General features: G+C 38.4%; 1 protein-coding gene across 3 annotated transcripts in view; it reads right to left on the bottom strand.

The window, feature by feature from the left end:
- Positions 1-687: 687 nt before the first annotated feature.
- APOOL (apolipoprotein O like) overlaps positions 688-27,515 on the bottom strand; it is a 52,643-nt gene continuing 25,815 nt past the window's right edge. For all 3 annotated transcript variants that reach the window (XM_034781132.1, XM_034781134.1, XM_034781133.1), the window contains exons 3-9: positions 26,135-26,254; positions 13,753-13,807; positions 11,177-11,275; positions 8,669-8,760; positions 7,084-7,200; positions 4,167-4,362; positions 688-2,132 (exon numbers count right to left, since the gene is read on the bottom strand). In XM_034781132.1, the coding sequence (XP_034637023.1) occupies positions 2,035-2,132; positions 4,167-4,362; positions 7,084-7,200; positions 8,669-8,760; positions 11,177-11,275; positions 13,753-13,807; positions 26,135-26,254 (777 nt within the window). In that variant the 3' untranslated portion in view covers positions 688-2,034. The remainder of the gene's footprint in view (positions 2,133-4,166; positions 4,363-7,083; positions 7,201-8,668; positions 8,761-11,176; positions 11,276-13,752; positions 13,808-26,134; positions 26,255-27,515) is intronic.

Raw genomic sequence — 27,515 nt, 5'->3', positions numbered from 1 at the left:
TAAGATATTCTTAGTTTATTTTAAAGAGAAAAGGCAATCTGTAATCCTTTGTGTTAGCTTCCCACTTTTTCATAACCAAAAGGATTAAGAAGTGAATAATGGTTAACTGTGTAGAATCTAAATGCAACTTCCTTCCGCACAAGCCATTGATGTTATTCATGCTAAACTTTCAAAGTGTCTTTTGTGTGTGTGTTACATGGTATTTGGGGACATAAGCATATGACTCCCAGTGACACTAATGGATATCTTGTGGCTAAATCACTATCTCTTTAAAAATTTACCTTTAAGTTTCACATAGAAAATTGAACCACATTTCTAGCACTCTTCTAATCTATTATTTCCCTCAGTTAGGTGAGATTCAATTTCAGAAGAACAATAATATCTTGTATTGTCCCACTGTTGTAGACTCTTAGAGCGCAAGCATGCAAAGACACATGAATAACGTTATGACTTTGAGTAGTCCCAATAAATTCATCTGATCCTTGCCTAGCCAGATATTGAAATCACTACACTTTCATGTTGGATTCAATGGGAATACTCATAGTATGTAAATTATGCACACAAAACAGTTTGCAGGATTGAGACCGTAGTCACTTAACAGGAACTCAGTATTTTAGGTGTTTTTGTTTTCTTTACTGAAACAGCCATGTTGTTTGTTTAAAAAGAGGCTGCTAGCCATAGGCACAATTTTTTTTTTTTTTACATTTTTTTAACTGTATGTTGATACTAAACTGTTGACACGTGACATTGGCATAACTACTAATAACTACTTCAAGAGGCAAAGAATTGTGTATATGTTCTGCTCCATAAATGATAGCAATAACTGTATTGTGCCAGAACATGCTACTTTTCATAAGTCAAACAAACAGTCCTTAAAAAGGATTTCCATTTTGTCTCAAAGCACTTTATCATATCAAAATTTTACCAGAATGAAAAATTGACTCTAAATATTTGCTCATTCTTACGTTCACAGAAATCCCATTGAAGTCAATGGGCTCTGGGTATGCATGCTTCAAAACAGACTGTGGACCTTGGTTTTATCCCTACTAACCTCCACAACTTTTTATTCTTTTTTTAAGTTAAGCTGTGAGAGCACTTTCATCCAATAGTATAACTACCTGTTTTAACCTCTGTGTCACTAAAACGCCCAACTTTCCTGCCATAATTTGCTAATATATTCCACATTAGCACAAACAGTACCAGTAACATGGGTTAGAGTTGATGGAGCTGAAAAGCAACTTAATAAATATCAGTCTATGTTATTAAAGGTTGACTGAAAACTAATGTGTGGTCTACAAGGGATGCTTTGAAGACTAGCTCCAATTTTTTCTTTTCACTTTAAATGTTACTTTTAAATCAGGAAAGCTACACACATACAGAACAAAATTTATTTTCTATTCTAGTCACCTCGGTGGAACAGGTTAACAGCAGTGATTTTTACAGAAGGCGCTAGCTTACATAAATCTTAAAGCAACTGAATTTGAGAGAGTACAACAATCACAGCTGGTTTCTTTTATATTATGAGTGCTCAGACTAATAAGATACTTGAGCCAACATGGATGCCAAATGCTATCATTTTCCCATAACATTCCAGAGCTGGGAGTGAGTGAGAAGGGGGACAACAATCAAAAGATTACCAGATTACTCTTTTACTGCCTTTGAACAACTAAGGAGCTGAAGGACAGAAATACATTTACACTTTCAAACCATCCCTTATAAAGGTGATTTATGTTTATTAACAACTTGACACTGACAATCCTGATACACCCCATTGCAAGCACATATTGAGAGAAATATAATTCTCAGTGTCAAACAGCTAATTATTGTTCAAAGAAATTAAAATATTTAATTGCTTATAGGTAGTAAGAAACAGTACCCAGTAAACAACAAGGACAAAGTAGATTGACTGTACATATTGGGATTTAAGAAAATACCTGATTAAATTATACCACATTCGGTACAATCATACATTGCATAATCCTTCCATTTTTCTTTGCTATTGTTAGTACTTCCCAATATTTGTAAATTGGTGCCTTAGCTTCTAGTACTGTACATATCCACATCCTCTGGGCTGGACTGACCATGGTCCATAAGCCTGGGGTCAAGCTTAAATTTTGTTGTCTTCACTACATCTGTTAAAGATATTAAAATGAAATAAAATGATAAAGGCATAAAAGCTGTTTAAAAAAAATGCTTATTCAGAAGTTATACATATTGATAGTGTGAAAATTCAAGCATTATAATAAAGTGCTCTACAGTTATAAATTAATTGTAAATTACATTTAGTGGGAATAATGCAGACAAGTTGTTGCCACGCAGTGAAAGTCACAGGAAGTAAGAAAAACATTTGAAAGATCTCCAGTCTCTTACAAACTCATCACTAAATTGTTTTCACAATTACAAAGTAATCTATTAAAAGCCTGATCATGGCATGCCCTGAGCACTGGCACAAGGGAGAAGGGGGTAGTGCGTAAGGCTATCCTTTACACCATACTGCTGCTTCCTGGGGCAGCAGGCTCTGCAGAGCTGCTACATCCCTTCCTCCTGCAGGTGGGAAGTAATGAATGAGAGAAATTGGGAAGCAGGCAGAAACTTGACTCTCCCCCCAGGAGCACACTGTACAGAGTACGCAGTGACAGGATCACAGTTTAGTACCTTTCCAGAGCTGTGGGGAGACTGAGAAGCAGATAGTGACTGAGTCACTAAAAGGATTCATATGTTAAAGGTCGTATAGCGGGAGATGTCACCCAGGGACCTCCTGGTGCCAACTTAGAAGTGGGCACAGGGGTGCACAGGATTACAGAGATCCCCTGGTTCCAATCTCTACATAATACTTCATCAAAGGGAGTCATGTAAAGTCTCTACTGAAAGCTTGTGTCACATTGACCACTGTAATCACTGTGGAATGTATGTACAGATAACATGTAAAGAGTTATGTATATATACACACAAAGTTATGCTCTTAGGTCTGTGAGTTGGAGCTGGTCACCAGAAGGTGATAAATAAGTTTCTTTCAAGCAGAAATGCTTATCTACCTGTCCGACTTTATAGGATTGAGTATTGTATACTTCACAATGATAGCCTATTTACAGTCTGATCAAGGGATGAAAAGTCTCCAGGGGAGATTCTAGACAGGAAAAAATAAGCAGCAGGGGCTACCCTGTTTACAAGTGAAGACAATGGATCACTGGACATGTCTGGGGTGCAGAGGTATGCCCTGTTACGCTTAACCTAGGCTGACAGTGTATTTGCCTCATGAAAAAAGGATCACAACCAAGTCTGGCTGAAAAATGCTGGAAAGACTTTGGGGTGAGCTAAACTTGATTTGACAAGGGTTTTGTTGTTGTTAATGAAATCTAGGCTCTGGATTGTGTGTTAGGATTTTGTTTTATATGTAACCATTTGTCTCCAATATTTCTACTTGCTATCACTTGAATCTTTGCTCTTTGTTAAATAAACGTCTTGTGTTTACCATAAACATATCTAAGTGCTGTGTGTTAAGTGGAGCTCTGATAGGGTATAACTGGTAAACTGGGTGTACTGTTCCTTTGGGAGCAGAGGATTCTGTAAGTATCCACTGAGCCAGGGGATGGGCATTTCAGGGAGATGCTCGGAGGACTCAGAGATTGGAGTGTGCCCATCATTAACCTGTAAAGAAAGAGCCCCTAGACAGATGGCTGATCACCTGGTGCTGGATCTCCTCTTTGTTTCCAGCTACTTTTACAGATACCTAGATATTTCACTACAAGAGAGTCTGTAAAAGCAACTGGAAACAAGGAGAAGCCACACTAGTTGCCTTCACAAGTAAGCTGATGTTACATGTGAGGAAACAGATGTTACCTTCAAGCAATATTATCTTTTTACAAAAGCAAATGCTGCAATTGCCATAGAGAAGATGTGCAACTGACAGCAAGAAGGGTTCACGTGATTGGGAATGGGAAGGTAAGTGGTCCATAATACATATTCTTTATTGAGGTGTGGTCCACATTGTGGGACCTATCACCTCTTTGGGCTCTTGATATAGCATACTAAATTTTATGGAGTTTACCACATTAGAAAGCTAAATTTGACAGGCCTGCTAGAGTTGCTTTTTAAAAAAAGAACAACGAAAATAACATTAAATAATTCACAATTCACTGCAGTTGATGCTAATTTGAGTTTCATACCTGAAATGACATTTGGCACTTTTATTTCTGCTGGCAAAGGCACCAGATCTTTCGAACTCTGAATCTTCATTACAGGAGAATCTGTTACAGCAAGTGTTTTTGACTTAACTTCAGATTCAGGGGTTGTTTTTTTAATCTCTGGACTTTTATCGTCTCCCACAGCTGGTTCCGGAACTTGTTGCAGATATGAACCACGCTAAATTACAAATGAACCAACCAAACAAAACAGAACAATATTTATGTGTATGTTTATTATATTGTTGATAAAGGAAATTACAAAAGAGCTGTCACATTTTAATAAAGTATTTCCAGATATGCATTGTGTGTGTACAAAGTTTCATACTGGATACACAGAAATATGCCAGAAGAAATTAGTGTACTATATACCTCAATTCACTTCATGCTAGATTCAAATAATTGACAATATTCCTTGATGATGTTGAGGATGTTTGCATAAAATGGGCACCACAATAAGGGTAAAGAAGATGCATTTCTGAATACTATCAAGATACAAGGAACTTCAATTTGGATGTCTGGAAGCTTGTTTAATGGTTAATGAATAATACTACTAAGCTTTGATATACTGCTTTTCATCCAAGGCACTCACAAGACTTTACAAAGAAGGGTACAGGTCATTATCCCCTTTTCCAGATGGGGAAACTGAAGCACAGAACAAGGTTAAAGCAACAGGTGGATTTACAGAATTGCCAGCCTTACCAAAGTTATTAAGAGACTTGGAGTTTGAATTATCACTAATCACTTAGATCAAGATAATTAACAAACCTCCTGCAGATTATTCTTGATTAGTGATGAGCAACTGTTTAGTTTAGGGTCAGGACTACACTAAGGCAGGGATTGATGCTCTGAGATCGACCGTCGGTGGATCGATTTAGCGGGTCTAGTAAAGACCCGCCAAATCAACTGTAGATTGCTCTCCAGTCGACCCCAGTACTCTACCCCCGATAAGAAGAGTAAGGTAAATCGATGGCAGATTTTCTCCCGTCCACCCCCCCGTGGTGTAGACCTCGTGGTAACTCGACCTAAGGTACGTCGACTCCAGCTACGTTATTCACATAGCTGGAGTTGCGTAGCGTAGGTCGACGTACCGCGGTAACATAGACATAGCCTAGGAAACAACAGACTTCATTTAGCAAAACTCTGACAGTTCATAATTCTTCTTACCATGCCAGTTCTTATTTCCCTAACAGTTTCTCATTATTGAACTGAAATAAAATATGCTTCAGTCAGAATTCTGTTCATGGTTGTCAATGGAAATAAAACTGAGGATTAACAAAAATGTCAAAAATATATCAGCGTTTTAATAGATATATCAAAATATTTGTTTGCTGGAGTAAACCGAAATATTTAATTTCTAATCAATTAAACATTAAACTGTATTTCCATATAGTGCTTCGATGCCTCATAGAAGTTGTACTTTGGGCATTTTGTGCCCTCACTTTCTCCTACTGGCTTGGCTCTCTAACCATCTGAAGAAGTGGGATTTTTACCCACAAAAACTTATGCCCAAATACATCTGTTAGTCTTTAAGGTGCCACCGGACTCCTCGTTGTTTTTGTGGATACAGACCAACACGGCTACCCCTCTGATACTTGTTAACCAGACTTCATCTCCCATGATACAGTGTGGTCTCCTCCTCTGACTGAGCCATGTGGTGCATCAGCGGAAATGTAGTCTGGCCAGTGAGCTGGGTGAACTGCAGAAAATGGAGCACGAGATGTCCAAAACTATAAGTTTCCAGTGTCTGTGTTCTCATAGGGAAATGCAGTTTCACGGTGAACTGATTCAAAATGTTTTGTTTCTATCAAAAATGCTGAAATGAAATATTTCACCATTTCCGAATCAAAAATTTGTTTTTAACTTTCCGTTTGTGAAAAATATTGCTTTCAACTTTTCATCCTAATTCAGGATTTTTTCTTTTTTTTTAAATGTTGAAATATTAGCATTTCCCTCAGGATAGAAATTCCAATATTTGCTCATATCTAATTATTAATTAATTATTATTATTCAGATATACAGCCATATTCTCATAAGATTTTTTAAATTGTAAAGTGGCATTCAGAACGCTCATGTTTCCAAACTAGAGTAAGTCAAATTCATGAATACCTGGAATCATCAGAACCAATGGAAAATCTATATATTTTTTATTCACTAAAATGAAATGTCCTATTTACACTTTTTAATCACAATAAAATAGGTATTTTCTGGCCAGCACCACTTGATAGGTATCCACATGTTCAAAAGCATCACATTTTTCATAAATTAGTGATATCAACAGAGGCGCCAAGGACTTACCCTGCAAACATTTACACGTGTTCTTAACTAGGTTACCATGAGTAGTCCTACTGAAATCAATGAGGCTACTCGTAGATAGAAAAGATAAGCATGTCTAAGTGTTCGCAGGTCCATGGCCTGAATAAGGAAAATGAACTATCTTCTTATGGTTGCATCTCTGGATCAAGGAGGCGTATTAAAAAGGCAGTGGAGGGAAGCTCACCTAGCTGTTGTGCATGCTGAATATGTTGTATAAGTAAACAGATCTCAAGGTCTATCAATCTGGGATTTGTCACAAACACTACATTCAAACAAAATTAAAAAAACCCAACACTTCTACTGTAAGCTGTTTGGGGCAGGGACTGTCTTTTTGTTCTGTGTTTGTACAGCACCTAACACAATGGAATCCTGGTCCAGGACTAGGATTCCTAGGTGCTACAAGAATACAAATAATAAATAACAATAGCAATAAAATGAGGAACTTTGTGCCTCATAATACTATTTAATATCACAATGAAGTGTATCAACAAACACACCTGTATCTTTTTGCTTAAATTTGCATTTCAAAAATCAATCCAAGGTATTGAACTGAATGACTAACTGATCATTCTTTGGAAAAACATACCTTGGAATTTTCTTTCTGTGTGAGTAGCACTTCTTTCATAGAGGAGTTTTTTGTCCATAGTGATCCTATTGCTTCATAGGTTTGATGGCTTGCAGCATATACTTTTTTCCCTGTTATCTAATTTAATTAGTTAAAATGTATTATTTTAACAAAAAGCTTTAAAAATGGTAGAGTTCACAGAACATTTCAAGTAAAGCAAATATTCTCCTTTAATAAACTGTATATTCACGCCAATACTGGAAGACTGAATATCTGCATTTCACAAATTTGATGCATCTCAGATCTCCCCCCACTCCCAATCTTATATTATAAAGCATGTTTAAATTGGTATTGTAAATCTGCTACAGTGCATCCATTTACACAAAATGGATTTAAAACTTAACCAGGGAATAGTGGTTTGAATAAATGAATGCACTGGAGGCTGGAACAGCAAGAAAAGTCAGACATATCATATGCTACAAACTTGAAACAAAAACGTGACTCATTTTAGCTAGATTCTTTTCATTCATGCAAAGACAATCATAGCAAAATTTATGCCCGATTAAAACAAATCCCATGGTGAGGAAGGATACAACCAAGAAATAAAAGGACCTGACTGAAATTAGCAAACATTGCTGTTTTGCTTCACAAAGGTCTGAATTTGTAAATTCTTATTCAGCCTGTAATTATTCAAACTGTGTCAGGTTGCAATAACATCTGTGAAGTGGCTCTGTAGATAAGCTGCAGCCAGAGAGGATTCTATTTCCTCATTCACAGAGAACTATGCACAACGTTCTGGTACTATGGTTATGTATACACTGTCCTGCCATTCGGACTATAAGAGTGTAAATAGCAGTGTGCACCAAAGTGCTGTGCTGAAACTCCCCCGTGTGGTCACTGCATGTGCAAACTAAAAGGTTCTTTGTTTGCATTAACATAGTCTTGTCTAAAGAGGACTACATTTATGCAAACTAGGAACATTTTAGTTCACGCCTACAGCATCCACACAGGGGAATCACAGTGCAGCACTTTGGTGCACACTGCTATTCACACCCTTGTAGCTGAACTGCAGGGCAGCATAGTTAAGCCCATAAAATCAATATTTTAAGTAGCTAGCCAACAAGTAAACTTCAAGATGACATTCACAAGAAAATAGTGAGGGGGATTCCCTGTTTCACATGGATCCAGCACTGGATGTGCATTAAAAGAAAGAGCTTCAGAAATGCCACTTGTGTATCTATTGCTCAGTTTCTTGTACAGTATTATTTTAATGCACTGAAATGAGTAGCTGTTAAAAATGTAATTTTCTGTTAATTAAAAACTGAATTGTATAGCATCTAAAAATGAAACTCTCCTTTCTCCAAGTAAGAATTAAATATGGAAAATAGCACTGTATTGGTCAAGTAAATTCAGCCATTTTATTAGTTTCTGATGGACACGTAATTAAAAACTGTGATGCATCACACACACATAGTGTATAAACTGATGCCAGCTCCATATCCCTGGAAATTAAAGACTGCAGATGTGTTGAAAATTTCAGTCTCACTCAGTTTAAATATTAAAATATTGATATTTTCACCCTATGAAAGAACAAAACAAAACTTACCTTAGCAAGTACTACTGACTGAGCTGGGTAACAAACGGATACTGCTAAAGTGGTAAGCCCCAGCGGGTAAGCAATTTTCTTAACTCTAGAACCTGTGTAAACCACACAAATAATTTTAACAGGTACTAGATTCAAATGAAACATAGTATTGGATAGCTATATAATTTTAACCTCCGACTCTTGGCAACTACCTGGATCAAAATCTATCGCAGGTATGATTGGTGTAGAGTTAGGGTCTGTATTCCAATGGGCCAACTGATGTTTCAGTAAAATTTACTGAATTAAAAAAATGAGGATATGTCTTCAATTATGAAATATTATTAAAATCTTCTATATAACTCATTCAAATTCCAATGTGTATTATCTTGCATTTATTAACGAGTTTCCTCTGCCATCATGCTACCCAACTGCCAGACTCTCTCAGGTTTTTATGAATACTCATACCCTTCTGTGCTGCTAACTAGCCTACATAATTTTGTGTTATCTGTTAATTTTACCCACCGTTTCCAGATCACTAATGAATGTATTAAACATCTGTCCTATTACATATCTCTGAGGCAATCTATTGTTAACACTAATCACTTATTCCTACTCTTTGTTTATAGTCTCTTAGCCAGTTTCAAAACCATGACAGTTCTTTCATATCAGCACTATTTAAGTTTACTTTAAGTTTCTTTGGCAAAGAGTTTTTGAAAGCCCAAATAAATTATATCTGTTAGTTCTCTTTTACCCACTATTTTGTTGACACACTTGAAATCTAGCAGACAATAGAAGGACAACATTTTCTTGAATAAACTGTGATGTTTTGTCTGTATTATATTCACTTACTGGTAAATGTCATATAACTCTATGTAAGTATTGTTTCAAGCATTTTACCTGGTACTGAAGTAAAAATCATTTGTCAGTTACGCACCCCAACACCTGTTGTAAAAATAAGTACTTGCTACCAATTAGTGAGGCTGCATATTTTTGCTAGCAGCTTCACAATTTCAATTCATCCTTGGATCTACACTATCCAGTCCCAGTGATTTGTTGCCCTTTAAGGACTCAATCCTGCCAGCTGTTTCACGTGGATCAGGGTCTAATCTATCAAATTGTTCCAGCACTTTTTCTTTTGACCCTTCAAACACTCACAGTGGCTCATTTTTATTACCTATTGATTGTCATTCTATCATGTTTCAAAAATGCCCATTTTTCCAAGGTCATCTTCCATTACCAAGCACTTTGGTTCACCAGTTTTTGCTTTTAGCCTCTGCATATTTGATTCCTCTCTGGAATCCCTCCCTTAGATCTAGGCTATCCTTTCCCCAATTCATTCTGTAGTGCCTAATGCATTTAAATCCCTCCTTTTTACTATACTACCATTGTATAATCCAGACTGTGGGGAATGATTTAGATTTGGGGCTATTTAAAAATCCAAGGAAATAAAGATCATTTGCAAATGTGATGTTCCAATTATGCCCAGTATTCTCTTTCAATTTTGTTGGTGGCTTTACCTAAAAATCACATTGCTGTAAATTTCCATAATTTAAATCATGATTTTCCCTGACATTTATTCTTTTGAAAATTTCAGAATGAAAGATGTGTAAATTCTATAGTAATATAATGAAATACAAAGCCTACAATATGATGTCATAATTTTACAAAAATTAAGTCTGGTGATTTTGAATATTTATTTCATAATTTTATGAAAATTCAATCCAATGATTTTTGAATACATCACTTCTCTCAAGCACATCTCTGTTCCTGTGTCAGCGCACCCAATTCCCAACTGTCTTACACAGCTCCATTTCAACACTCCATGTCACAACTACCATCACTCTGGTCCAGGAGCACTGAGAGACTCTTCAGTGTTCACTAGAAATACTTCTCGATTGGCCAGGAGGTTCATTGAGAGGTTTGAGGTGTTCCTTCCTCCAGGAAGACACCTACAACTTATGCTGATCCTTTTAAGGAATGGGGGAGGTACTCTGAGGCAGAGAGTATTGTACAGGAGTAATTTGGATAAGTTACTCCTCAAACCCTATCCCCTTGCTGGCAGAATCATGACAGAATCTTTTTCATGTGGATCTAGATTTGCATACCTTTCCCCTGACTGTAGAAACTGAATATGATCATTTACATTGTGTGCTGATTTAAATTAACCATCAAGTAATAAATTACCAAAGAAAATTAAGGCATTTCTGATGGCACAATAGGGTCCTATATTTCTAATAAAATAATTATTAAATTATAGAATTACATATACAATTATTTTAAATGAGTAAATTAAACAAAGCTGTAAAAGAAAAATGTCTGCTGGTATCCCCTCTACATACTATAATGATTTGAAATCTTGGTTTGTTTGTTTTTAAAACTATGTAACAACTGTTCACAAGTGTTCAGAAGGTTTTTACCAAAATTTAAGTCAAAATTGCAGAAAGCATAAAATAAAGTATGTTAAATTAAATACGTGTCATACAATTACCAACGTGACAGCGTTTGAACACAAACAAAGAAAGAACATACCTTTTCTTGCCAGAACTAAGCCAGCTAGACCTGAAATTGTAAGTACAGCAACTTTTGGAAGAAATTCTGGAGGTGGATTCTTCAGATAAACATATGTGTCTATTTAAAAAAAATAAAAATAAAAATCACAACAGCTATGGTATAGTAACTGAAGATTAGTCAATTTTCTCTCTCTTTTTTTTCCCCTCCATTTTAAGAGAGAGCAGTAAAGTTATGTCTATCAAAATTTGAATGCTGAGGTAGGCCCTATCTTACAACTGGATCTGCTACTGCGGATACCTGCATCCATGTCAAGCTCCACTGACTTATTTTGAAGGCAGATACGTGGGAGTCAGCACTGAAGTAGCAGGATTCTGATGTGTCATTCATAAAATATACATTTTACAAAGTTCACAATCATGCTCTTTAGATACCTTTTTGTATTTAGTAAAATGCTAGCACTTGTTCCTAATGCAAGTTTTCAGTTTTCAATGCATGTCAAAAAGGAATTTAAAAATTGGTGAAAGGAGATGCGACTATGCTGGTGTTTCTTGATTTTTTTAATACTACTACTACTCGTATATAGCGCTTTTCATCAGTAGATCTCAAAATCTTTCACAATCTTTAACGTATTTATTCTCGCAATGCCCCTGTGACATAGGGAAGTTTCATTATCCCCATTTTTATAGAACTGAAGCAGAGACTTACCCAAGGTCACACAGTGGAGCAGGGAACTGAACCTCACTCATCCAAATCCTAGGCTAGTGCCCTAACCACTGGACCATTGTTTCTTTTTTATGAAACTTATTTTCCACTGGTAATTGGAGAAATGCGTCTTTAATACAAAGAGTATTTTTATCTTCAATGCCAGAATTAGGACCAAACTGTGAAGTGTAAATGAGAACTAAAATAAGGAAGCAAGGGAAAGGAATCCTTCTCACCTATATAGCAGTTATGTGTACAGCAGCTGTGTGGCCTCCTCCCTGCTGCTTAGGGTTGCCAGGTGTCCGGTTTTCGATTGGAACGCCCGGTCGAAAAGAGACCCCGATAGCTCCAGTCTGCACTGCCAACCAGGCCATTAAAAGTTCGGTTGGCAGTGCTGCAGGGCTAAGGTAGATTAGTCTGTAGCTGTCCTGGCACTGCGTTGCACCCCGGAAGCGGGAAGCAGGTCCGGCTCCTAGCTGGCAGGGCCATGGGGCTCAGTGCGGTGCCCCAGCCCTGACTCTGCACTCCCATTGGCTAGGAACCAGGGCCAATGGGAGCTGGAGGAGAGGTGTCCATGGGCAAGAGCAGTGCACGGAGCCTCCTGGCCCCCGCCCCCGCCTAGAAGCTGGACCTGCTGGCCGCTTCCGGGGCACAGCGCGGAGCCAGAACAGGCAGGGAGCCTCCCTTAGCCCCACTGCTCCGCTGACCGGGAGCCACCTGAGGTAAGCCCGCACCCCAACCCTGAGCCCCAACCCCCTGTCCCAGCCCTGGGCCTCCCCAAACCTGGAGCCCCCTCCTACACCCCAAACCCCTCATCCCTGACCCCAGCCCAGAGCCCGCACCCACAGCCCATACCCCCTCCCACACCCCAACCCCTTGCCTCAATCCACAGCCCCCTCCTCTCCCCTACTGCAAATCCCTCGGCCCCACCCTCCCAGCCTGAGGCCCCTCCTGCACCCCAGACCTCTTATCCCCAGCCCCACTCCAGAGCCTGCACCCCAGCCAGAGCCCTCACCCTGTCCTACACCCCAACTCGCTGCCCCAGCCTGGAGGTCCCTCCCACACCATGAACCCCTCATTTCTGGGCCTACCCCAGAGCCCACACCCTCAGTTAGAGCCTTCACTCCCTCCCGCACCCCAACCCTCTGCCCCAGCCCAGTGAAAGTGAGTGAGGGTGGGGGAGAGCGAGCCATCGAGGGAGGAGGAATGTAATGAGCAGGGGCGGAACCTCAAGGAAGAGGCAGGGCAAGGATGTTCAGTTTTGTGCGATTAGGAAGTTGGCAACCCTACTGCTGCTACCACAGCTACAGATTGTAATAGGAGTTGGACTACCTATGCACCACCTATGTGGAGGTTTAAGCATGTGATGCCACTCCCCAAGTCATGCTCTGTGCTGCTAAGAGAAAGCACTAGGGAGAAAAATTCTACAGCATGTAGCGCACTGGGAACGTAGAGACACTCAGGATGTAGAGCTTCTTGCTCCATTCCCCTTTTATCCAACCCTGCGGTAGAATCAGACAGTTCTCTGATCTTTAGAAGCTTCTGAATCTACTGAGGGCTTGGGTAGCATTTGGCCTCAAAATGTCATCTAATATTAAAATCAAAGGAATTACAAACATTAGCTAAACTGGTTGAGTCATAATTACAAAGAGAGATTAGGAGCTTTCTTTTTATTTTCAAACAAGAGACTACGGTAAATAGCATGAAGCCAGCTTCTAGGGAAGGCATTTGTACCCCTTCTGTGTTATTGATTCTTGTGTTTGCCCTAGTATAATATCAATATTTTTTATAGAATTTGCTGTTCTCCAGTATAAACCAGCTTTGTAACTTTCATAGCCAAACAATGAGCAAGAAGAGACTAGTTTTAAATTTTGACTATATGACTCACCTACCTTTTCCAAACTGTATTGAATCCATTATCCCATTTTTAACAAAGACATAGGCATCCTACACAAAAGAAAATTTAGATAAAGTGAACTCTGTTTTTGAGTTGAAGTGTTCAATGCCATGGATACAACACTAACACACTGGACTACATACTTTTCCACTCTGAACAAAGAGAATTGAGTAATTACATAACAAGTAAAACAAACAGATCAGGCAAAAAGCTTTTAGAACAAAAAATGCAGAGATACATTTCTACTTTGCTCCCAGTATGTACAATGTATGTTTAAATTATATATGGATGGTGTGACAGATATTGCAACCATGTGGAATATCTTTGAGGACCACATTGTATTAAGCACATGAAAGGTTTATACATCACTCTGGGTCAGGGACTGTACATAGCTCCAGAGGGGAAGGGCTGCTACAGCTCTGCCAGGAACAGAGCATGTCCAAGCATGTGGACAAGGGAATCCAGTGGATATAGCGTATTTAGATTTTCAGAAAGCCTTTGACAAGGTCCTCACCAAAGGCTCTTAAGCAACGTAAGCAGTCATAGGATAAGAGGCGAGGGTTTCTCATGGATTGGGGAGGGATAGCTCAGTGGTTTGAGCATTGGCCTGCTAAACCCAGGGTTGTGAGGTCAATCCTTGAGGGGGCCATTTAGGGATCTGGGGCAAAAATCTGCCTGGGGACTGGTCCTGCTTTGAGCAGGAGGTTGGACTAGATGACCTCCTGAGGTCCCTTCGAACCCTGATATTCTATGATAACTGGTTAAAAGTTAGGAAACAAAGGGTAGGGATAAATGGTCAGTTTTCAGAATGGAGAGAGATAAATAGTGGTGTCCCCCAGGGGTCTGTACTGGCCCCAGTCCTATTTAACATATTCATAAATGATCTGGAAAAAAGGGGTAAACAGTGAGGTGGAAAAATTTGCAGATGATAACTATCTTGAGTAGTTTTGTAAGTCCTAGGCCAGAGGTTCCCAAAGTGGGCGATACCGCCCCCTGGGGGGCGCTGGAACGATCCAGGGGGGCAGTAGTAGCCTCGGGTGCAATTGGGGGGCGTTGAATAAAAATAAGGGGGCAGTGGAAGCATAAAGAAAGAATATAAGAAAATTTTGAAAAACCGTTCGTACATGTTTCATCTGTTGTGTAACATAGAGTTAAAGCTGTAGTGATTACTTTATTTTCCAAATAAATTCACAAATTATAACCGATCAGGTGTCAAGTCCGCCAACAGCTCTTAACAAGCAAGTGTTGGCAGGCGAGCGTGTCGCGCATTGTCGGGAAGTCCAGCATGCATCGGCAGGAATATGTGCGTGTAATGACTTGTTTACAATACGATACTATAAATAGGCGACATGTATGAAATCTAATTTAGATTGTTTCTTAATTGTGTAAAAAGCAGTTAACAATAGTGCAATAAGTATTTAAAATTTTTAATTCATATTCAATACCTTCGATCTTTACGGATTATGGATCACATACAAAGCAAATTGTATTATTGTTGTTTCAATAAAACAGCAATTTACACGTGAGTATTTTTATACATTTTCTTACATATCTACCGTACGTTTCTGTGTCTCTAGTGCTTACTACTAATAAAATCGTGGCAGGCTTGTGGCGGTACAGTACTATTTGAAGTGTACAGTCAATATATTTGTCATTTTTTATTACAATATTAACGAAAACGAGAATGAAATCCTAAAAAAACTGTTAACTATTAACATTTATTTATCTCTAGCGAATCATCTGTGTTAATTGGTAAATAAGGCATGTGTTAATAAGGAACAATTATTTAAATAAGGGCAAACTAAATTAAAACTATTAACTGATTTTTAATTGCATATTGATTATTTTTTAATTAATTATTTCTTGATAAATTTAGTTTGATATTTGACAGTTTAATATCAAATACATATATCTAATGCTGAGCAAAGAACAAAACCCAGTTTATTAGTTTCATTAGTATTTTAGTTTGGTTGTCTTTTGCCGTCTTACGCAAAAACCACTGTATACCTGATGTCATGGGAGATATTCTAATAACATCTTTCTTTACTATATTGTAGGACGTAGGTAGAAATATAGATACATAAAAGAACACAAATTTGTCACTGCATCTTTCTGTTTGTTCGCTTAAAGAAGGTAGATTTCCAGGGGGGCGCTGAGTAATTTTTTTTCTGAAAAGGGGGCGGTAGGCCAAATAAGTTTGGGAACCTCTGTCCTAGGCAGACCGCGAAGAGCAACAAAAGGATCTCTCAAAACTGGGTAACTGGGCAACAAAATGGCAGATGAAATTCAGTGTTGATAAATGCAAAGTAATGAACATTAGAAAACATAATCCCAACTAAACATATAAAATGATGGGGTCTAAAGTAGCTGTTACCATTCAAGAAAGAGATCTTGGAGTCATTGTAGATAGTTCTCTGAAAACATCCACTCAATGTGCAGCGGCAGTCAAAAAAGTGACCAGAATATTGGGAATTATTAAGAAAGGGATAGATAATATGACAGAAAATATCATATTGCCTCTATATAAATCCATGATACGCTCACATGTTGAATACTGCATGCAGAGGTGGTCACCCCATCTCAAAAAGATATTGGGCTTGGAAAAGGTTCAGAAAAGGGTAACAAAAATGATTAGGGGTATGGAACGGCTGCCGTATGCAGAGAGATTAATGAGACGGACTTTTCAGCCTGGAAAAGAGATGACTAAGGGGGGGATATAATAGAGGTCTATAAAATCGTGACTGGTGTGGAGAAAGTAAATAAGGAAGTGTTATTTACTCCTTCTCATAACACAAGAACTAGGGGCCACCAAATAAAATGAATACGTAGTAGGTTTAAAACAAACAAAACAAAAGGAAGTCAACCTGTGGAACTCCGTGCCAGAGGAGGTTGTGAAGGCCAAGACTATAACAGGGTTTAAAAAAGAACTAGGTACATTCATGAAGGATAGGTCCATCAGTAGCTATTAGCCAGGATGGGCAGGGATGGTGTCCCTAGCCTCCGTTTGCCAGAATCTGGGAATGGGTGACAGGGATGGATCAATTGGCGACTAACTGTTCTGTTCATTCCCTCTGGGACACCGGGCATTGGCCGCTGCTGGAAGACAGGATACTAGGCTAGATAGACCTTTGGTCTGACCCAGTATGGCTGTTATGTTCTTAGCTAAGAACAGCGTGTGGGGTGGTGGTGGTAAAGGTGAATCACTCAGTTTATAAACATCTCCAGAGAGGTATCACCCATTGTGAGGCTTCCACATACTGGTTAAAACTGGGTTTTCCAGAGACCCACAGAGAAAGAAAGAGTTTTGGGCATAAAAAGGCAGTGTTTAAACAGACTCAGGACTTTCTTTCTGATCCAGCAAATTGACAGGACCTACTGTCCTGTAGGGGCTCTAATCCTTGTGGTAAGGTTAGAAAGACTTTGGCCTATGCGGGCCCCATAATGCTGATGGGTGACGATTGGTATGTTTAGTGTGTGCTTAAATCTATGTATTGTTTTTATTATGCTTTTACCTTAAGAATAAAATGTGCTTGCTTAAAAGAAGCTGTGTGGTAGCTTGTGACGGCTGGCAATACCATGTTCATAGCCCTGAGAGAGAAAACAACACACAAGTGCTGGCCTTTAGGGTGAATGGCGTGCTGGGGATATTGCAGTAGAAAGCAGGGAGCTGTGCAGCTTAAAACTCCACAGTCAGAAAGGGACAAGGGTCCCTGCCCAGAGACAGGTAACAGCTAGAGACTTGACTGGGCACTAATGGAATGAACCATAGAGGGGAATACACAGGCAGTTCCCCTGAAACCGTGACAGATAGTACCTTTTAACTCCCACCCCAATCACTTTTGTACATACTGAAAGTGTTTCCAAATTTCAATACAACTATGGCATTCCTTGAAGAAAAAAACTGTACAGTAATTTAAAAAATAATAATCTAGGGAACAAAAAAATAGAGCACCCAAATGTAAAAAGTTATTCTTCACTGTATCTGAAATATTTAATGTAATATTATTGAATATCAATTTTGAATATTTTTTCCCATATAGTAAAGTTATGCTGGTAGGGAAAAAGCCCAACTTCTCTATGTGCAGTTACACTTAATGTTTAACTCCTCTATAAACGTAAAGATTACATGATGTACAATAGTGATTTGCATTGAGTTATTTGTGTTCAGTGATATAGTTCAGTCAGATGTGCAACCTAGCCTCAGAAAGTAATTTATCAGTTAATCCTATTGATATCCAACAAGAGAACCATTCAAATGTACTAGTCCACAGCAAAATTTCAGCTTGGTCAAAAGTCATATTTAACATTTTTCTTGAAGTAGTAAGGGAAGATATAGTCTGATAGCCTATAGTTTGAATCATCATAGTGAGGCTTACTAAGCATAGCGAGAATTAGTATACCGCACATGCTTCAGAACATCTATTTACTTCAGATTATAAAGGTATAATTCTATTTCTTTTATGAGTAATTTTGTTGCAATCAATTTTTGAATTTATACCACTAGGGGTCACTGCTATTCAAGCATTGAAATATTAAAAACCACTTTAGAAACTGTTTAAGCGAATATATAGAAAAAGTATGATACTTTAATTGCGAATGCTTTAGGACCAAATTCTTGTTTCAGTGAAATCTCCCACTGATTTAAATGGAATCAGGATTTGACCTTGAGTAAGTACTGATGACAATGATTATGGTTACATTTTCCAAAGTGCCTATGTGATTTAGAGGCTTTTGAACATGGGACTCAAGTCATTTAGATGCTTTTATCAAATGGAAGAAAGGGGGAGTTGATAGTAATGAATATAAAATCACAAGATAGGAATTGCAGAAAATTGATAAAGGAAGTCAAGGGACACAAGAAATTTATTGCCAGTAGACTTAGGGACAACAAGGAGTTTTTAAAATATATTAGGAACAAAAAGAATCTGACAATGACACTAGTCCATTACTAGATGGATGGTAGTAGAATGGAAGAATTATCAATAATCAGAAGAGGCAGAAGTGTTCAGTACAAATTTGTTCTGCATTTGGGGAAACACAGATGACACAGTTTCATCGTATAGTGCTAACATACTTTCCATTCCACCAGCATATCGGGAGAATGTTAAACAGAAGCTACTAAAGTTAGACTTTTTAAATCAGCAGGTCCAGATAACTTGCATCCAAGAGTTTTAAAAGTGCTAGTTGAGCAGCTCACTGGACCAGTAACACTGATTTTCAATAAGTCTTGCAGCACCACGGGTGTTCCAGAAGACCGGAAGAAAGCCAGTGTTGTACCCATTTTTAAAAAGGGTAAATGGGATGATCCAGGTAAATACAGGCCAGTCAGCTTAACAAGATAATGGAGTGGTTGATATGGGACGCGATTAATGAAGAATTAAAAGGAGAGTAATGTAATTAAATGTCAATCATTATGGGTTTAAAGAAACTAGAACCTGCCAAAAAAATTTTTTTTTAAAATGAGATTACAAGTTTGGTTGATAAAGGTAATAGTGTTGACATAATACACTTCCTTAAGAGGTCTGACTTGGTACTGTGTGACATTTTGATTTAAAAACTAGAACGATGTAAAATTAACATGGCACACATTAAATGGATTAAAAAACAGGCTAAATGCTAGGTCTCAAAATGTAACTGTAAATGGGGAAAGCAACAGAGGGTCCTGTGGCACCTTTAAGACTAAGAAGTATTGGGAGCATAAGCTTTCGTGGGTAAGAACCTCACTTCTTCAGATGCAAGAATGTCCTGCATCTGAAGAAGTGAGGTTCTTACTCACGAAAGCTTATGCTCCCAATACTTCTGTTAGTCTTAAAGGTGCCACAGGACCCTCAATTGCTTTTTACAGATTCAGACTAACACGGCTACCCCTCTGATACTGTAAATGGGGAATCATCATCAAGTAGGATCGTTTCCAGTGTGGATCCTGCAGTGAGTGGCTTTTGGCCCTATATTATTAAACATTTTTAACAAGGACATGGAAGAAAATAAAATCATCACTAATAAAAATCGGATAACAAAAATTGGTAAATAATGAAGAGAACAGCTCACTGATTCAGAGCAATCTGGATCACTTGGTAAACTGGGTGCAACCAAACAATTTGTGTTTTAATATGGTGAAATGTAAAGGTATACCTCTAAACAAAGAATATAGGCCATGTTTACTTGATGGGGGACTCTATCCTGGGAAGCAATGACTCCGAATGACATCCGGGGGTTATGATGGAAAATCAGCTCAACATGAGCTCCTAGTGCGATGCTGTGGCCAAAAAAGCTAATGCAATCCTAGGATGTATACACAGGGGAATCTCAGGTAGGAGTAGAGAGGTTATTTTACCTCTTTATATGGCTCTGGCAATTGCTGCTGGAATACTAAGTCCAGGCCTGGCACCCACGATTCCAGAAGGGAAGATGGTTGAGAGAAGAGCCACGAGAACGATTAAAGGATTAGAAAACCAGCTTTATAGTGACCATCTCAAGGTGCTCACTTTAATTAGCTTAACAAAGAAAAGGTTAACAGGTGACTGGATTACAGTCTATAAAGATCTACACTGAGAACAAATATTTAATAATGGTCTCTTCAATCTAACCGAGCAAAGTATAACATGTTCCAGTGGCTGGAAGCTGAAGATTGACAAATTCATACTGGAAATAAAATGTACATTTTTAACAGTGAGAGTAATTAACCACTGGAACAATTTACTTAAATCAAGACTGGATTTTTTCCAAAAGATATGCCCTAGCAATATTTTTGAGGCCATTCTAGGCATGTATTATACAGGAGGTCAGACTAGATAATCAGAATGGTCCAATCTGGCCTTGGAATCTATGAATTATCCCTATGTACATAAATAACCATACTCAATAGCGTGTACGTGTTTGCACAACTGGGGCTTAAAAGTAGCAACACTTATGAAATGCAAGAAAAATCCAAGTTGCAGTTTCTTCAGGTTGCTTACTTCCCTTCCTTTAACCTGATTATTTAGTATCAAAGATTGTTTTGGGTGATTTACTTATTGTGGAATCTTTGTCTTAAAATAGAATTTTACTAAAATATCATACTTAAAGCACATCAGAGGTAGTTCATGTTGTGCTATAAGTGCAAACAAAATTTATGTACTTTAAATAAAATAATCTTACACTACTTTATAACTATTAATTAAAAATCCTCATGACAACAGCTCTGTGGTGATGAGAAAATGGAACATATTTTCTGAAATAAGCAATATACTGACATTTAATATATATTAACACTAGAAGATCACATGAGATCATACAAGATTGCCAAATGTTGATTAACCCACTGTTAATTTGGCTAAGGGATACGGTGACACTCTGTACCTCAAAGTACTACCCTGGAACCACCATATTCACTGCTGTGATATCATCCTATGTTTTGAACAAAGTATGCCTGGTATGGTATCATTTTGTACGTCTTGAGATGTTGAACAATAATAACCTGTTGAATTGTACATACTATCATTGTATGTGAAGTTATGAAGTATTTCCATATGTGTTACTGAAATACGTTATGAGGTTGGGAATACCCACAATCAGCGTTTCAGTTACAAAGGAATAGCCATCAATAGCCAGATGGTTGTTAATGGCTCCTCGGCACACAATCCACTATCCCAGAAGCTTCTTGGAGAAGGCACGTACACAACAGAGACTGCTTGACCAATGGGGACTGCCTGACGCCCACATCAGAGCAAGAATCTTTTCAGCAAGCTAGAAGTGTAAAAGAGAGACAATGACATCATCGTTTGGCCTCTCCCCCCTCAACACCTGGAAGAACGTCTGGAGGACAAAGACTTTGAACTTGGAAAGTTTGGTCTTAAGGTAACTATCGCTGACCTTTATGCCTATCACTTATTATCACTCAAAATCTACCTTTCCGTAGTTAATAAACTTCCTTTAATGTTTTCTCTTACCAGTGAGTTTGTCTAAAGTGCCTAGGAATTTTCAGCTCAAATTACAAAGGCTGGTGCATGTCCAGTTTCCTATGAAGAAGTGGCAAACTAACTAATGAACTTAAACTGGTCATGCTTCTGACCAGTGCAAGACAGTACAATTCGGGGTGCAAGACTGGAGAGTTGGAGGAAATTGGCTGGAGCCTCTCTGTTGATGGTTCATGAGTGACTGGGAGATCATTCATGCAACACAGTTGGGTGTGTCCCTGCCTGTGAATGTCTGTGTAAGTGCAGTGCCCATCAGAGGCTTGTAGCTTGACATCAGCATCACAGTGCTGAGAAGCAACCCAGGTTGGTGGGACACAGAGCTCAGCGGTCCCACAATACAGGTTTCACGCCGGGGACCACGTCACAGTACACGCTCCCACATCAAATGGCATGAGGGAACCGATTTAAAGCTTTATCAGCTTTTTACCTTTCGGCATGCATTGTACACAACTTGAAGGCAAGGAGTGCTGTGCTCAGCAAAACACCCTATAGCTCAGGGGCAGGCAACCTATGGCATGTGTGCCGAAGCGGGAACGCAAGCTGATTTTCAGTGGCACTCACACTGCCCGGGTCCTGGTAGTGAGAGTTTCCTAAAAACCTTATTTACTTTACATACAACAATACACCTCTACCCAGATAGAACGCGACCCGATATAACATGAATTCGGATATAACATGGTAAAGCAGCGCTCTGGGGGGGGGCAGGGCTGCGCACTCTGGCGGATCAAAGCAAGTTTGATATAATGTGGTTTCACCTATAACGTGGTAAGATTTTTTGGCTCCCGAGGACAGCGTTACATTGGGGCAGAGGTGTAGTTTAGTTATATATTATAGACTTATAGAAAGACCTTCTAAAAACGTTAAAATGTATTACTGACACGCAAAACCTTAAATTAGAGTGAATAAATGAAGATTCGGCACACCACTTCTGAAAGGTTGCTGACCCCTGCTATAGCTATATCTATGGGAAAACTACAAATTATGGAGGATTACATGGATTCACTGTGAGTTAGACCTGGTGTATACTAGGAATTATTGCCAGTATAATGACGTCGTTTAGGGATGTGATTGTTTTTTATTACATTTTTATGCTGGCAAACCTCCTAATAGAGATGCAGCTTATACCAGCAAAAGAGCACTTCTGATGGTATAGCTTATGCTGATTCCCCAAGCAAAATAAACTATGCCAGCAAATGCACATTTTTGTCAGAATAACTGCATCTACAGTAGAGTTTTTCCCAGTACAGAAGTGTAATTAAAAAAAAAAAAAAAAAAACGAAACATTTCTATAGCAGCAAAACCTTAAATGTACACCTGGCCTGGGTCACTAGTTTAGATCCAACTCTGGTCGTGTTATTGAAAAGATATTAGGAGTTCTGACAGTCATTCAATATCTTTATCCAAGATCAATTTGTGGTTTCAGACTAGCTGCTACAGGACCAGAGAGCACTTTAGAAAAAGTGCCATCAAAATTGTCACCTTTGTGGTTCATTGACACCTAAATTTCTAGAAGTGGTTGCAAGGAACGGGGGGGGGGAGGGGAGGGGGAAGAAACTCATACCGAAGTACTTCCCATGCTATAACTGTTATATGGATTAACTGATGAGAGGACTTTAATTTCCAGGACTATCAACCTGATGTATTTTATGAGCACTACACTCACTTGAAATGCCTGCAGGCCATTCTTTAGCTGATAGAGTTATATATATATATGATGCCTTGCTGCACAAATGACTGTTCCTTTTTGATCTAGATTCTAAACAGTAAAGGCAAGTTTCAAAGTGGCTAGAGAAAGCCCTCTTAAGGTAAAAGAAAAGGAAAATATGATGACGAATGTCAAAATAACAAATAACTCCTCTTAATGGTGAACACTGTTAACAGTTATGAGACAGTCATAGCTAACATACCACAGTGTTGCTCTATACTTAATATTTTAAGTAGCTCTGGTAACTATGAGGTATTTATCACCAAATTACAACTTTGTTCAGGAATTCTAACAACATAACCCCCTCTGTCACTGTTTCTTAAGTTATATAAACCAGTGCAATACTGACTGGCAGCAACAGAGAATTATTCAGGAGGGGTATGTGAAATCCAGTTGCTTTTAAATGTTAAAGATGAAAATGACAAGGTGATCAAGTCAAATCAGAGTATCACCGTTATCGTCTGTTGTAATAACACGCCGTCTCCAGATTCCTTCCAAAAAGAGTGAAGTTTCTGTTTTGTTTTTAAAGAAAAAAAAAGAAAAAAAAAAAAAAAAAAAAGCAATATCCAGTGACTGATGACACTCCTCTTCAAGGGACAGTCAGCTTGAAATCTAATCAATTTAAAAAAAGTGTTTAAAATATTTTCAGGTACTACACTCATCCTTAACTACTTCTGCCAGTTTCTGTATTTTATAATCATGTTTTCCTGTTTGTAAATATTTTTCTTCCCTCTTGCTATATGAAAGGTCCACATAAACAAAAAGGAAAACAAACTGACTATACAGGGGGAAATTGTAAAGTTGGCTATATACAAAATGCTGTCAAATTCCTAAAGTAAACAAACCCCAGATGTTCGGTTTTCAACCGAAACACCCAGTCAAAAAGGGACCCTCCCCAGCCCAGTGAAAATGAGCGAGTGAGTGAGGGTGGGGAAGAGCGAGCAATGGAGGGAGGGGGGATGGAGTGAGCAGGGCGGGGCCCCGGAGAAGGGGCAGGATAAGGGTGTTCAGTTTTGTGTGATTAGAAAGTTGGCAACCCTAAGTCCAAAAAAAAAAAAAGATACATCTTTGCTAACTCTTAGTTGTTATAAGCGAGGTGTTAAAATTAGCCAGAGTATAATACTTAAGTCAGTGTCCCTTGAAGAGACATACAAAGGACACTAACATATAGAAAAGAACAAGACACAGAAACATCCCTACGCCACACAAATAAAAAGTGACTGGGTGAAAGCTGGGCACTCAGATATATAACTTGCACCACCAGTAATTTACAATTGCAGTCCTCCTGTGATGCTATACAAAGACAAAACTATTTAGGAAATGTAAAGCTAAAACTCCATATTATGTAGACTGACAAATCTTGTAATGAAATTTTAGCTGACTCTGAGTAACCCCTCAAGTGTGTCCCATGGACTTACTGTACTCTTTCTTCAGGACCTCATACCTGCCCCACTGATCATTCAGCTGATCCAGACAATCTCCGCATCATTGAATCTCCTTCCCTTCTTAAAATCTTTTTTTCCTTGTTAGCTAACATTGCACTTTTACTTAGCATGGGGATGGAGTGTGCATGAAAATGAAAGCCCAGGCAATCTTCTACATAAAGTGTATGAATGTGCAAAAATATATCTTAGTTTGATGAGGACCATAGCAAAGATATGGTAATAACACAGATCATGAGGTTAACGGATGAAAAATAATTTTAAATGTCAAGAGCTCCAAGGCAGACATCATAAGAAATCACACAGCCTAACTGTACTAACAATGGCAGCTGAAAGAACTATGGTATTAAATACAGTTCTTTGGATCCAATTAAAAATCTGAATTATTAGCTTCTTAAACTGGAAAACAGGTTTTATTCTAATGAAAAAAAAAAAAACCCCACAAGAGAAATGTTTTTGTTCCTTTACTTTATTGAGCTAAAACAATCTGCAATGCTGAAGTAACTCTTAATAATGCCAATTTTAAGAAATTTAGAGTTGTAGTTTGAAATGTGAAGTTTTAAAAATACAGAACTGACCAGGTGGTCTTAGGCGTTAGTATTACTATTTAATGACTGGGTTCATTGTGTAAAATATTGCTATTTGAATCATTTAATCAAGCAAACCAAGGGAAGACCTAGAACTTGCATATTCCCAGGCGTTCAAATTTTCCATCAATCCATTTCAACCAATGGAGTTGGGGAAAAGTAAAATTACAATGTCAATTCAAAATTGGGCCCCATTCCAGCAAAGACTTATGCCTCAGTGAATATGCCTATTCAGTGAGGGTGGACATAATTCTTTAATTTAAATCACTTTTAAACATAAAGTGACAAAAAATAAAATGTAATAGTATTGGAAAAAAACAATATATTAACATATTCCACTCTTGTTTTAACCAAATAGTGATTTTGTATGCTGCCATTAGATGCTGTCAAAATTGTGAAATCCAGGGGTAGACTGAAAGGGATCTGTTCGGGGTCACTGCTGTTTGGTTTGGACTGCAGGGAGATTGAAGAGGTCATCTCACTCTCCACACACCTTTCTTGGCTCCCTGCTAAGCTCAGGCCAAGAATATCATTCATACTTGTCCCCTACATACCATGGCAATTCTGATTTAATTAAGTGCCCAGCAAATTGGATGGAATATGCTGCTCTTTAATGTTGTACTCAAGTGTTAAATCAGGAATTCCTGAACATTTTGTCTTCAAGCATTAATCAAACTATATTTCTTACCTTGCACCACTCAACATAATGACTAGTTGTCTTTCTTAATGTAGAAAACCCCACCTGCAAATGACCAGGGTCTTCTTCAACATATCTTGATTTCAGAGGCGGCACACAATAAATGGGAAGCTGAAAGGAAAAGAATCTATTCTAGTAAGCTTGTTTCAGAAACATATAAAAGTCATTACATGTAAATACCAAATTTTAGAAACAACTTTAAAGAAAATAGCAAATGTTCTTTTTTCCCATAAAACAACAAAGCCTTCATATCATGTTGTATCTATAAACCTACTTTATAAAACTGTGGTGAGGATTAATTAATTCATATAAAGTTCTTGGAGATGAGAAGCATTATATAAGTGTTAATTAGTAGCATTATTACTGAGAATGATATAGTCTCTCTCACACACATACGCCCCTTCTATTTTAGAAAATAAAATGAGGGCAAGAATTGGAAAACCAGTCTTTTTAATATGAATACAAATATCTAAATGTGTGATATCACTTAAAATTGAACTTTAGAGCAACAACAACATGCAAGTCTCAGTAAATACTGTTGTGATGAATTGAGGCTACAGCTGTGCAACTTATGACTTCTGGTTGATATTGTGAAGTTGTATTATGAAAAAATGGGAGCCTATATATATGTAGTTCCACCAATGCTGACAGGTCCTGTAGCTTGTACACACAAGATAGGAACAATGGAATATACTTGAGGTTAATGATAGTATTTCAACCACATCAAAAGGTTATAGAGAAGCACAGCTTACCCTTGGAAATCAAGTTTAGTGGACTCCTCTGAAAGGGGGGGAGGGAGGGACGATAGGAGCAGTGGAAAGTTATCCAAAGGACAAAACAAAGGTAGTGGGGCAGGGGAGGTTAAATAGCAAGCCAAATGAGAAGAGGAAGCAGGGAGGCAGGAAACAGCAAGGTCACAGAAGCTGAGTAAGGGAGTTCACAAGAGGGAGAGAGCCTCTATGAAGCAGGAGACACCCTGCCTGCCTGCTTTTCTGAACATCTATGATCCCCAACGACCTGCTAGAAAGTGAAGGACACTGATGTTTAAGATGTTTATTGTTCTGATGAGCTGTTCTCTTGTTTTATAAGAACAAAAGCGTGCGTGCAAATTAACTGCTTCACAACTGCTGCATCCCCCTGAGAATTAACCATAAACCAGAAGCTTCACACATTTTGGGTGGAGTTTTGGGAGAGGATGTGTTTAAGTACAAGGGAATTTGGAAGAGCCGCTATTGGTCCAAGGGGCCAGAGAGATGGACAATGCTTTCCAGTTCTCTGAAAGGGATGCCACATAAAAGGTTTGTGCCCTGACAGTGTGACTAAATTTCCCAAGATTGGGGCAGTGGCTAGACTCTGCTCAGACTCCAGGGGA

Source organism: Trachemys scripta, chromosome 9 (genome assembly GCF_013100865.1).
Source record: "Trachemys scripta elegans isolate TJP31775 chromosome 9, CAS_Tse_1.0, whole genome shotgun sequence".
In the NCBI taxonomy this organism is placed as follows: domain Eukaryota; kingdom Metazoa; phylum Chordata; order Testudines; family Emydidae; genus Trachemys; species Trachemys scripta.
This window is presented reverse-complemented; position numbering and strand designations above follow the sequence as displayed.